The sequence below is a fragment of the Amphiura filiformis genome, chromosome 17, assembly GCF_039555335.1.
Source record: "Amphiura filiformis chromosome 17, Afil_fr2py, whole genome shotgun sequence".
NCBI lineage: Eukaryota > Metazoa > Echinodermata > Ophiuroidea > Amphilepidida > Amphiuridae > Amphiura > Amphiura filiformis.
In genome coordinates this window covers 42,505,982-42,518,849 of record NC_092644.1, presented here as the reverse complement: position 1 = coordinate 42,518,849, position 12,868 = coordinate 42,505,982, and the positions used below count along the sequence as shown (strand labels likewise).

General features: G+C 44.3%; 1 protein-coding gene across 1 annotated transcript in view; it reads right to left on the bottom strand.

Annotated features, from left to right (window-relative positions):
- Positions 1-12,101, bottom strand: part of LOC140137816 (calcium-binding mitochondrial carrier protein SCaMC-2-like) — a 42,220-nt gene extending 30,119 nt beyond the window's left edge. The window contains exon 1 of the mRNA XM_072159600.1: positions 11,802-12,101. Within this exon, the coding sequence (XP_072015701.1) occupies positions 11,802-11,993 (192 nt within the window). The 5' untranslated portion in view covers positions 11,994-12,101. The remainder of the gene's footprint in view (positions 1-11,801) is intronic.
- Between the last annotated feature and the right edge of the window lie 767 nt (positions 12,102-12,868).

The following is a 12,868-nucleotide window of genomic DNA, read 5'->3' as shown; positions in this document are numbered from 1 at the left end:
CCTTGCGAGCAGTGAGATCGGGGGGAAAGCGTAAGCAGTCATTCCTCCCCAGTCTACGGACAGAGCGCCCACGGCGAATGCCTGTGGGTCTGCGACCCTCGAGCAGTACACGGCAGCTGATGATTTCGATGAGATGCGAACAAATCTATCGAGGGGTGGTACATCACCGAAGATCGTCTGGGCGACCTGCGGAGCAAGGGACCATTCTGTAGGTCCCGACACCTTTCCTCGTGACAGATCGTCCGCGAGGATGTTGGTGACTCCCGCTATGTGCATCGCTCTCAACGTAATCTGCCTGTCCTTGCACCACCCTATCAGGCGTAGTGCGTGCAGGCACAACCGTGGTGACCTGGTGCCCCCTTGTCTGTTGAGGTAGGCCACCACGGTTGTGTTGTCCGCTTGGACAACGATATGAGATCCCACGATCACCTTCTCGAAGTGCTGGAGAGTTCTCTCCACTGCCCAAAGTTCGAGAAGGTTGATATGGAACTCCGTCTCCGTGGCCGACCATAGGCCCGAGACTGAGCCCCCGCGGATGTGGCCGCCCCAGCCCAGCTTTGACGCGTCGCTCGTCACTACGTGACGCACCGCTGGTGCAGGAAACCTGACACCTTGAGTCAAATTGGGCTGATGGGTCCACCACCAGAGTTCCTCTCGCGCGATCTCCGACATCGGAACCGCGAGGGATATTGGGTGACGACTGGGCCTGTAAAAGGCTAGAAGGTGTAGTTGTATAGGCCTCATGTGAAAGCGGCAGTACGGCACGAGGTCTACCATACTGGCCATAAGGCCCAAAACCTTCATCCATGCCACAGCGGGTGCCCCTCTGACTCGGCCAAGAGTCGGGCACACCTCGCCATGTTCGTCACCCTCTCGGTGAGGGCGCCGCGATCCCTCCTTGAGGTTGATCTGGGCCCCTAAGAATAGTGGTGTCTCGCGTCGGGACCAAATTGGATTTCTTGACGTTGATCAGAAATCCCAGGTCCCGCACCGCACGGACTACTAACTCCACGAGACACTGTGTCTCCAGTGGGGTGCGTCCGTAAATGAACCAATCGTCCAGGTAGCAACACATGTTGACTCCCCTGCGCTTCAGGGTGCGCTGCCACCGCCCTGACCAGGAGTGTAAACACTCTGGGGAGGTGGACAAGCCGAATGGCAGGCATCGAAACTGGTAAGTTTGACCCTGTACCTTGAAGCGTAGAAACCTCTGATCTTGAGGTGCGATCGGAACATGCAGATATGCGTCCGAGAGATCTAGCGATGCCGCCCACATACCCTTGATGGGGCAGGCTAGCACCGGCGAGAGTCTCCATTCTGAACCTCTTGGGCCTGATGAACTCGCTCAATGGCTTGAGGTTCAGAATGGGCCTCCAGTCGCCGGTCTTCTTTGGAGCCAGAAAAAGTGCTCCAAAACCCCTTGGTGAAAGGAGGGTAGACCGGGACAATCGCTTGCTTCGTGAGAAGCTGAGTGACCTCTGACAGTAGTGCCCGACGCTGGGGCCGTCTGGCGGCACTACCGTGGACCTCTGAATCGTGCAGGCGACGAGGGGTGGCTGGTAAATTCCAGCCTGTAACCCCCACTGACCACTGACAATACCCAGGCGCCCGGTGAGATGGCATGCCATCTCTGGGCGTAATGCAATAAGCGGCCGCCCACAGGGGGAATCCCCTGTGGGAAGTCCAAGGCCTGCCGGCATGGACTGTCGACCGCCGTGCCCTCAGGACCGATCTGGTTTGCCACCCTTAGAAGAACGGCTCTTCTTAGGGGGCTTGCCATACGATCCAGCACTACTCTTGCGCTTCCCAGATTTTTTGGGAGGTGCTGGAGTAGCCTCGGCTCGGGTGTAGTCTGTGGTGCGCGTCCTGCTGAAGCCGGAGCTGGCGCTGAAGAACGCTTAGAAGACTTCTTCTTCTTGTGCTTCTTCTTCGCTTTACTGCCCTTCCCTTGGTCAGGGCAGCCTCTGACTTCTTCAGAGTGCTCTCATTGGTGGCCTTCTTTGCCCGGTCCTCCACCGTAGCGCAAAAGGCCTGTCCAAAGAGTAGCCCCTGTCCCACCGAGTCTGACTTCTTCATTGCTTCAGCAAAGTCGGAGCCGTAAGTTGACTGGAGGGACAGACAGGCATTCTCCGGCGGCGAGATGACATCCTATGGGCTAGGCCCATAGAACTCTCGTTGAGGTTAGCTGTTAGCACCGCTAACAGATTAACCTCGCGGAAGAGTTCGGCGTTGCCCGTGGTCGTTCGCTACCTTCCTACCGAGGTGCTCGGCAAGCGTGGTAGCGGCGCTAGAGACTCTGATAAGCGGCGTGCTCGCTTATCGATGAGCTTTAGCTCCTCCTCCCACTGGGGAGAACGACCCGTGCGCCTTTGGCCGCCAGCGGCAGGCGCTGGCAACGTCTGGATCCATGTCAGGGACCCTGAGGTAGGTTTCAGTAGTCCTCCTGCGAAACACGCAGTGGAAGCGTGCAAGCACGCGGCGTCGAAGCTCCAGCGAGCCTGACAGCCCTACGAAACCTACCCTTGAGGTCCGCCGGGAATGCAAGTGCGGGCGACCCTTGTGTGGACGCGCTAGCTGGGCATCCTACTGAAAAGATGCCCTGGTCCTCCTGAACGGACTCCTCCTGAGAGAAAGCCAGGCCCAAACCTTGGGCCACACGGCTCATCACCTCAGCGGTGTCCGCAGGCAGACCATTGCTAGCGAGTTCCTCACGGGAAGCGGGGAAGGATACCTGAAGCTAGCTGCACAGCCTCATCAGACTGTGAGTCGCTACTGGTTTCATCTTCCGACTCCTTTCCCTCGCCTTCAGACTCTGACTCACTCTCTGATTAGGAAGAGATCTGACGACGGGCATCTGAAGGTGGACAGGGAGGTGTCGCCACCGTGTGGCTAGCCAACTGAACACCAGCAGAAGAGGGAGTACTCCCGCTAGACCCCGAGATGCTAGCTACAGCACCCCGGGCTCCGCACGCTCGCGCTGCTGTCGCCCTCGCCATAGCAGCGCGCGGCCTACCCTGAGCTGTATCAGGGTTAGCCACTCGCCGCCCAGGCTGGGTAACAACTGGTGGTACTGCTTGCCCAACGCTAGGCGGCACTTGCCACGGTGCTAGACCGTGGAAGAAACCACCCTGCGGCGGATACCACGGGGTATACCCTGTCGGTAGCTGACCCTGAAAGGATCCGCCACCAGGGAAACCCCATGGAACGGCAGTACCAGTACCGCCTCCCCCTGTTGCCACAGAGACTGTGGTAACCAGGACGCAGTACTGCGGTACCTGCGTGGTTGTAGCGTAGGTGCCCGGTAGGGCTCCGGCTGCGCACCACTGTACCCATGCCTCACAGCGTTCCCCGCTAGAGGATCAAGCTGTGTGTATGGGTACCCGCTATACTGGCTGTCCCTTGGCTAAAAGGAGCTTGCCTAGTATCACGGGTAGCTGAGCGTGTATACCCTCGATCAGTCACCTCGCTACCTGAATAGGCAGTATCAATCAATGGAGCCATGCTCCGCTGAATAGATAGTGATCGATCATAAGAGGGTAATTGACCCATTGACTGTAATGGATCACCCACGCTCTGCTGGCTCTCGAGGACATAAGTGGGTTGTTGATCAGCCAGGCTGTTCAAACTACCTACCCTAACCTCTTGAGCCTCGCCCAAGGTCGCTGTGTGTGGCGGACCACTAACGGCAGCCATGGGCGCGTGCACAGTTGCTACCACTGAAGTCGAGCCGTAGCTTCGTCTCGGTAGCTGCCACCGCTTGCACTTGGGTCGCTGTCCCGTGAGAGACTGCGAGCCCAACCCCGGTATAGCCGCTTAGCCAGTCCCGGAGGACAGCCGGCAGCCATTCCAAGGCCCAGGGCATCACTCGGCGGTCCCGCCATGGAACGCTGCCGTGTGACAACCCCAGTTGGTTCTGCTAAAACTACACCCGATGCGTTAGCCCCGGTATCGTCTCTGCTAAACCCATGCGTTTTCATTCGACCCTTGCGGGAACGAAAGGCGTGCTGCGTGTCGTGGATCAACCCAGGCAAGCCCGGGTTCCACTGGCACGCTGCGTGCTACAGACCGGCCGAGGCAAGCCGGAGGTCCGTTTGCACGCTGTATGCTAGGATTCAACCCAGGCAAGCCCGGGGTGCCCGTGGCATACTGTCCGTCGCCGGCTACTTCGCGGGTGCTAGACCGCCGTTCGCCAGCAATAGACGGGTGTCCACCTGCAAGAAACTCGCTAGAGATCTCACTGGTAGACTGGTACTCGCCTGTTAGGGCAAGTACCGCCCTGCTGCCTGCTACTAGCTTAGACGTTAAGTCAGTGCTTTCGCTGGCTGTTAGGCCTTCGGGCTCGCTTAGCAGTCCCCGGAGGGTCCGCCTGCTTGCCCGGGACCGGAGCCCCAGAGGTTACCTTAGCGTGGCCCTTGCCGGCCGCGCTAGTACCTACCATATCATTCTTACCTGTAGGCTTCTGTTTCTTAGTCTTCGTCTTCTGTCTGTGCCAAGACCCAAACGAAGCGCTTACTTTCTAAATCCTCGAAGTGGATGTCCGATAAGCCTATGCAAAAGGAAGCACACTTATTTGATTTAGAGCAATCCCTGTGGGTGTAGCAGAGTGGATGCGGGTCCCACTCTGCCACAAGGGAAGGGCATGATTGACAAGGCCTGGACATTGTAGTAATCGGGGAGCGTACAGCACTACCCCCCCGAACACAAGCTCAAGCCCAATAAACAGACCCACACGCACAGTGGCTGTCGCTGATGTAGTGGTACGATATAAAAATATATAAACAAAGGGATGAAAAACTGAAAACCTTTTGGTATAGATTTGTCAGGCTGGTCCCTTCGGAAACCCACCGAACTCTTAGCAGTAACTCGTCATCAGACGCGTACTGAAAGATATAACGATAGAGCACACCATAAACATAGCGATAATCACTCACCATACATGTATACACAGTACTGTACAAACATCTATTGTAACTTTTTTTTATCTTCATGTATTTTTATTAACAAAACAAAGAAATCACATAGAAATCACAAGAAATCACATGGAAAAAGCAACAAAAAAAGCAGCATACAAAAATAGATTACAGTGGTACAACTAAAACATTATACAGTGTACAAGTGAAAAGTTACAATTCAAATCTCCATTTTTTAAAATGCACAGATAATTTACCTTTCCTCTTAGCAATATAATATTCAGTATCTTTAAGAACATTCAGAAAAGTTTTAAATGAAACGAAAGTAGGTTTTTTGTCTTGAAATTTACACAGATAGATATGATATTTCAAACATAAGCAAATGTAAGTGATATATTTATCTAAGGGCACTCCAAATAATTTATCAAATGTTGACAAATCAAAATCAATGCCATGTTTAACTTTGATAACTTGAACAAGCGCCTCCCAAATAGGTTTAACAATATCACAATTGCAAAAAATGTGGGAGGAAGTTTCTGGAGCTTTATCACAAAAAGCACAGTTGGGAGAATCTTTTCTTTTGATTTTAAATAAAAAATCATTAAAAGCAATGGCATCATGAAAAAATTTGAAATAAAAGGAACGTAATTTGGAACTAATGGAACATTTGAAATTCCTAAGATGAATTTCTTCCCAATCCTCAGAATCCACAGTGAAGCCCGCAAAAGTTTCCCAGGAGGAAATTTGTTTATCTGGAAGGCACTTGTCCAACATCAACGAATAAGCATATTTAGGAACTTTTGGAGCATCGATTAACTTCTTCACAAATAATTCAAAAACATCATCATTTTGAATATTAGGATACTCCAACCACTCACATGGAATATTCTTAATAAGAAAATTATAAAATCTCTTATCTTTATGAGATATCCCAAATTTCTCGATCAACTGATCAAATGTAAGAACAATAGGTTGAGGCCCATCAATATTTAAAAGGTCAATGATATTGCAAATGCCTTTGTCAAACCATTCATCTGAGTAAAAATACTGTTTCGATTTGGATCGGAGTCTAGAATTAAACCATAAGTACTGCAAAGCACCCAAATCAGAAAATTTAATATCCCAGGTATTAAACACTGCTTTATCTCTGTAAATGTACCATGTTCTAATGGCATCAGCCAGTTGAGTATTGCCCAGCTTACGAAGAATACTCTCAGGGCAAAAGATTTCCATAAAATATCTGTATCTGGATGAAAAGATTCCAAAGCCAAAAGCTCAATGGTTTTCCATGTACTTTCATAATTATTATCTAATAAACGTTTAACCCATGAAATCTTCTGAGCAATGGCAAAATGTATGGATTAATCATTAAGTAAGCCAGCAACTGAATAATCAGAACACATATATTTTCTTTTAACCCTATCGTTACCACCAGTCCAAATAGCTTTAAAAAATAACTTTTCTAAATCTTTAAAAAGGATTTAGGAATTTTAATACATAATAGCGAGAAGAGGTACAACAGCTGAGGCAACAAAAGTGACTTGACAACACAAATTTTACCAAGCAATGTAAGATTCCTAGCCCTCCAACAATTTAAAATCTGCTCAATTTGTTTCAGCTTAGGCTTAAAGTTAAGATCAAAAATCGCATTTAAATTAAGAGAAATGTGAACGCCCAATGTTTTGAATTTCATATCTTTCCAGATGAGACCTTGATTCCTAAAAGGAAAATCTTGATTTCCCTTTTTGCTACCAATCCAAATGGCTTCTGATTTAGAAAAATTAAGTTTGCAACCAGAACAAGTTCCAAATGTGTCCAAAGTAGAAAAAAGATTGTGAAAAGAATCCGCTGAGCCATTTAGAAAACATGTCATATCATCTGCCAACATAGAAATTTTTAATTCTTTATCAGCAATTGGAATACCCTCAATATTGTCATTTTGCCTTATTGCCAAAGCTGCTGTTTCCATAATAAAAAGGTACAAATATGGAGACAGAGGACAACCTTGAAAAATTCCTCTATTCATATCAATACCTGTAGTGAGGAATCCATTATTCATTACATAACTCTTCCTACATGAGTAAATTGTTTGAATCCAGCTAATAAATTTATCCCCAAAATTAAAGCGTTTCAAAACTTCAAAAAGAAAATCATGACTTACACTGTCAAACGCTTTTTCTATGTCCAGCAAAAGAATAACACCTGGAATGTTATTGGCATCAGTGTGATCAATGATATCTAAAATAAGACGAATATTATTGCCAATGTTTCTACCTTTAAGAAAACCGGATTGATCATCATTAATAAGATTACCCATACACAATTTTAACCTATTAGCTAAAGTTTTAGCAAATAGCTTGTAATCAACAGTCAAAAGAGAAATAGGCCTGTAATTTTTAATCTCAAGAGGATCTTTATCTTTTTTTGGAATTAAAGTGATGATACCATTTCTTTGGGAAGGAGACAAGATACCATTTTCCATGGAAAAATTATGCGAGTTGATAAGCATGTCACAAATATCTGGCCAAAATACTACATAAAATTCTAAAGGTAAACCATCATACCCAGGAGTTTTATTTTGTTTCATAGAACCAAGAGTAGTACGAAGCTCATTCTTACAAATAGGTTGATCAAGAAGATCTTAACATCTATTGTAACTTACTAGTCTGCTATAGTTGTTTTACGTGAGAACAAAAATAAAATGGCGTCCTAAGGGCGGCCATTTTGAAAACGTGTGTCCCGTATACTAACGGAAACACTCATACAAGCTAAGTTTTTGGATCGTTTTGTCACTTTTCTAGTCGAAAAATGTCGTCAAAACTATCTCCCTAGCGTACTATACTGGTTGGTTTTTACCTCAGGTGTAACAAACAAACTGTATATCTCGATCCTTTGGTTCGTAATGATACTTAGCGTTGGTAAAGAAAAATCCACACGTCTATCTCATCTAGAAACCAAGGAGGATAAGGATGATTATCGTAGTGTGACGTCACCGAATGGGTGAGTCCACTCGGGGATCGGGGGTTTTGTTATTTATTCATTTATGTGGGACAAAATGACTATTGGTTTTTTTCCGCATCTGGGATCGATGCAAGAAGTATCTTAATCAACATCGGAAGCGGTAAGATCGACCGGTGTACTGAGTCTGACATTTCGTTTTTTGCGGATTCTGAACGATTTAAATGATGCCCCGATCTGTAATTTGGGGAAGATATTTATTACAGGATAGGGTACAATTAAGGAAATTTTGAGGGATTCGTGCATGACACGATAGCCGACGATCCGACCTTAAGCAGTGAGTTCCTTCGAACGAGACAGATTTGGCCTAGAAAAAAAGTGATGTCATGAAATGAGATGTGCCCGCTTTGAGAAAAGGGAATATAAACGCTCTCAATGGACAGAATGTATGTACTGTTGTTGTTCACAGAAAAAACTCCAAATTAATTAAGTATTACAAATTTAATGGTTTTCAAACATATGGATAAAATCAGCCGCTTCTTTTTTTATATATTAGTAAATTTTGATATTACACTTCATATGTATATATCAATATCATGAAAAATATTAGGCCTAAAAATAAATAAAGTTATTATAGTTTCAGTTGGATGAAATATTACAAAGCAAACACATAGTAACAATACTGTGTAGGCTTTGTTCCTGAAATGAGAACAATAGTCTGCATATTGTTATGCAGCATTGTTATGGTAAATGATAGTACAACTCATTGTTGCTAATGTCAAACTTGTCAAAGTGATTGCATGATGAGAGCATGATATAGGTGTCCGCTTCATTTACCTACGTCATCAGCCAAACGGGGGGGGACACGACGCTTCAAACGGGGGAAGAACACATACGAGGTTTATCCACACAATTTCTCCTTTTTCAGGAGAAATATGCATCAAAAAATTACAACAAGTGTCAACTTGTAATGTAATAATTATTCTCTTGAATAGAGATAAACTTGTTTTGCAATAGACCTGCCCTTTAAGAGTAACGGTTGCCTTTCCAGAGGTCTATACTTTGAAATTTGTTTTTACGCTCTCCTGTAATGGGATTGAGCACTCTTAATTGCAAAGTTAGTCTACCTGAAAATAATATTGTTAAACAGTGTTCGAAATAAGCACTTATCCTTTTGGCTTTCTTTACTCAAGGGCCAGAGGATGTTTAAAGACATTCCCACAACCCAATGGGGTTTCTGACCTTATATGTCTGGCTTTTGTACACAAGTGGTACAGTTGATCATGCCTTGCATTGGAATTGTGTGCAAATATCTGGTGTTTTCATCCTATTATTTAACATTCATAACATCGAGACTTAGGAATAAAATTAATGCAGTGGGACAATATGAATGTTTCCTGTAAGAAAATCAAATATCAGTCCTAAGTCTCAACTATTAGCTTGTTGGCTGCAGTTTTAAAATTACCATTTTGTGTGTGTGGCAATGGGGACTTTGCCTTTAAAATTAGGTTATATTGATCAAATTTCCCAATCATAGTGCATTGTAGTGAATGCCTTTAAGCCTCCTCTGCTCAAGGGCTTTAATTTGATATAAAATGATGCAGTTTGATGGCAAATTTGAATTCACCTTTCATACCTAATTCTTGGCTATGGTATTTTGCAGTAAACCTTTGACGAGCGCAACTACCGTGATATTGCAAATTCGGAGCTAACAACGCGTACCTGGCGCACAGCTTATTCGTAAATTTCCACTCGGCAACAGCAGATCGCCTCAGCAGCCAATCAGAGACAAGTGTGTCCAACGCAGTAAATACGCGATGTATGCTTAAAATACGCGCTCGCCAAAGGTTTACCGGTACTGCAATAGATTATACTATTATTCACTTCTCGAGCAACATGTGTGACTAGTCTGTGATGCGTGTGAGTGTGGCACACCGACATCCCCTGGTTAATAATTACATTGTACAGCAGAGACACTAAAATGTATACCCGGGATTGATACATATGTGAATGTGCTATGGATGATTTGATATTCAGACGATTCGGAGCTAACAACGCATACCTGGCGCACAATTTTGCTAGCAGAATCTTTTTGATGAAAGCCAATCTTTGACAAGATGTAACTTTGCTACGGAAAGTGCTATGACAAAAAGGTTTTCAGTTTTGGCTTACTCAAGGGCTTTACTTTGATATATAAAATGATGCAGTTTGATGACAAATTTGAATTCACCTAGCATACCTACTCAGGCTACTGACAGTGACTAGGTATGCCAGGCAAACACATTTGCTAGTCAGCCAAATTCGCCGACAATGTCAATGCATTTTTACATAAGGCGTGTTTCTACTGGGACCATTTACCGGTAAAAAGACGGTAAAGGGATTAATTCTGCTCAATAGAAACTGACCTTCCCCACTATTTACCGGTAAACTGAGGCGAGTTTTATGCGGTAACGTTTTCTTCTTGAGGAAGGAAAATAGCGGGACGCTTACCGTGGCGTCAATAGAAACTCACTCCGTTCCGATTGAATGCGCATACAGGGAAGAAAAGCGGAAGTTGAGTCGCTAAATTGACCTCTGCATCATCAATGAGCTAGCTTGTTTATGTATTAATATACCATGATTATACCATTCCGTTCGCCAAAATTCTTAGGCCTAATCACATACAAATATTTGACTCACTATAAATAAAGTAAATGGAAGAAATATTCATAATGCATTATCCTTGCATTATACATATGCTAAATATTTAACATGAGTTATGATTTATGACCCAAGTAAAAGCCATGAAATAAAACAACAACAACATCAGCGGATGAATCCATGGCCAGCTGTGCATGCGAAATAAATAGAAATCAACTCGGATCCGCGGCGGTGTGTGCTTCAGAAAATTAGAAAGATTTCATGAATTTAATATTATGTTGTTTTAAAATGTTAAATTACTATTCGCTAAAAAGAATATTAACTGAAATTAAACTGTGAAAGATTAAATTCTAAGAACTATTTTTTTTTGCGCGCAACAATACTGAGTACTCACGTCGATATATCACTGAGGGATATTTCCCAATGGCGTAATTTGATGTACGAAGCGAATGAAAACGCTAATAAAAAACATTATTCTTCAGTCTTCTTTTCTCGTGTTTGCTACCTCATTTTTAGCTAAACAATTAAGAAAATACTACAATATTAAAATCCACAATGCTTTGCGATTGACCCGGGGATTGACCCCAGTGCACGACCTTTCGCCGGCAAACTTTTAAGGTGTGTCAATTGACGCTGTTCATCAAGTGTTTACCGGTAAACAACGTGCAATGGAAACTGACCGTTATCCGCCTTTCGCCGCTATTTGACGGCGAACAGTTTTACCGGTAAAATGCAGGGGACTCAATAGAAACACGCTAATAGAAATTTAAAACAACTGGCCGAAGAAAGAAACCTACATAAATATGTTTTCTATACTTCACTTGACCCAAATATATGATTTTTTATGGTGATAAGTCACTCGCACATGGAATTTTAGAGGGATTTTGATAGCAGTTCCATTAAAAAAGCTGCTATCATCATGAGACTAAGATCTAGAAACACCCCGAAATGCCGTTTTGGGGAATTTTGCTAGCTGAATCTTTTGACATTCATGCATTGTTTGATGAAAGTCAATCTTTGACAAGATGTAACTTTGCTACGGAAAGTGCTATGAAAAAAGGTTTTCAGTTTTGGCTTTGTTTACTCAAGGGCTTTAATTTGATATATAAAATGATGCAGTTTGATGGCAAATTTGAAATCACCTAGCATACCTACACTACAGTGCAGTGTGACTGTCTGTGTAGTGTGGGAGGTAAGCTTATAAGTTTCACTAGACTAGTATCATCTGATACCTTCTTATACAGTTGGTTTATTAATTCATAACATTATACATATTTGTATTCTCGCTTTTACCTGGGCATGCCCTGGAACAGTGTGAACTCCTAATCGGTGGAGGCCAACTTGCAAATCGTCAACATCAATACGACCATCACCGTCAACATCAAGCTTCCGAAACAGTTCACTGTATCGCTCTCCTTCCTCAGGTGAGAGATCGTGTTTATCAGACACCGACTGATAGTCGGGTATTTTGTGTACTGAAGACATTGTTATGTACGTTTCTATAGCTTTTCATAGGCATATGACACGAGAAATAGACATATTCACCATCCTTTCTTGCGTGAAATTTCCTAGGAATCACACCTTCGTACCGGTGTCAACATTCCCAAGTGCGCATGCGCTGCATCAATTTAGGTCAAAGGTTACAAGAAAAATAAAACAGAACTTCTGATTGGTTTGAAAAGGTCTATGATGTCTCATCCAGGGGTCAACAGTGTTAAATGTTTTGAGGGGTTTTGAGCACAGTGATTTGAGCAAGTTTTTCGGAGTGAAATATCTTTACCTAGCCGGGACACCGGCTAGGTCTTGTGATGCTATCGGATCTTTACCTAGCCGGGACACCGGCTAGGTCTTGTGATGCTATCGGATCTTTACCTAGCCGGGACACCGGCTAGGTCTTGTGATGCTATCGGATCTTTCTTCTTTCTGGCAACAAATTTCAAAATGCTTCTTCTCCTACATGTTACATCCTACAATGACGTCACTTGCACATATGCATCGGCTATATCCAGTGTCTATAGGATATTCACAAATTTGGGGTCAAAGGTCATTAAGGGGTCATTTCCGGTATAAAACCAAATATCTTCAAAATGCTTCTTCTCCTACATGTTACATCATATAATGACGTCACTTGCACATATGCATCGGCTATATCCAGTGCCTATAAATTATTCACAGAATTTGGGTCAAAGGTCATTAAGGGGTCATTTCCGGTCTGAAAGCTAAAAATATTCAAAAATCACTGTCTTTACAAATTACATAGCAGAGTGTTGTCATTAGCACACATGCATTGCTACCAACCAGGGTCTTTGGGGTGTCTACAGTTTCGGGGTCAAAGGTCATTAAGGGGTCGCTTCCGGTCA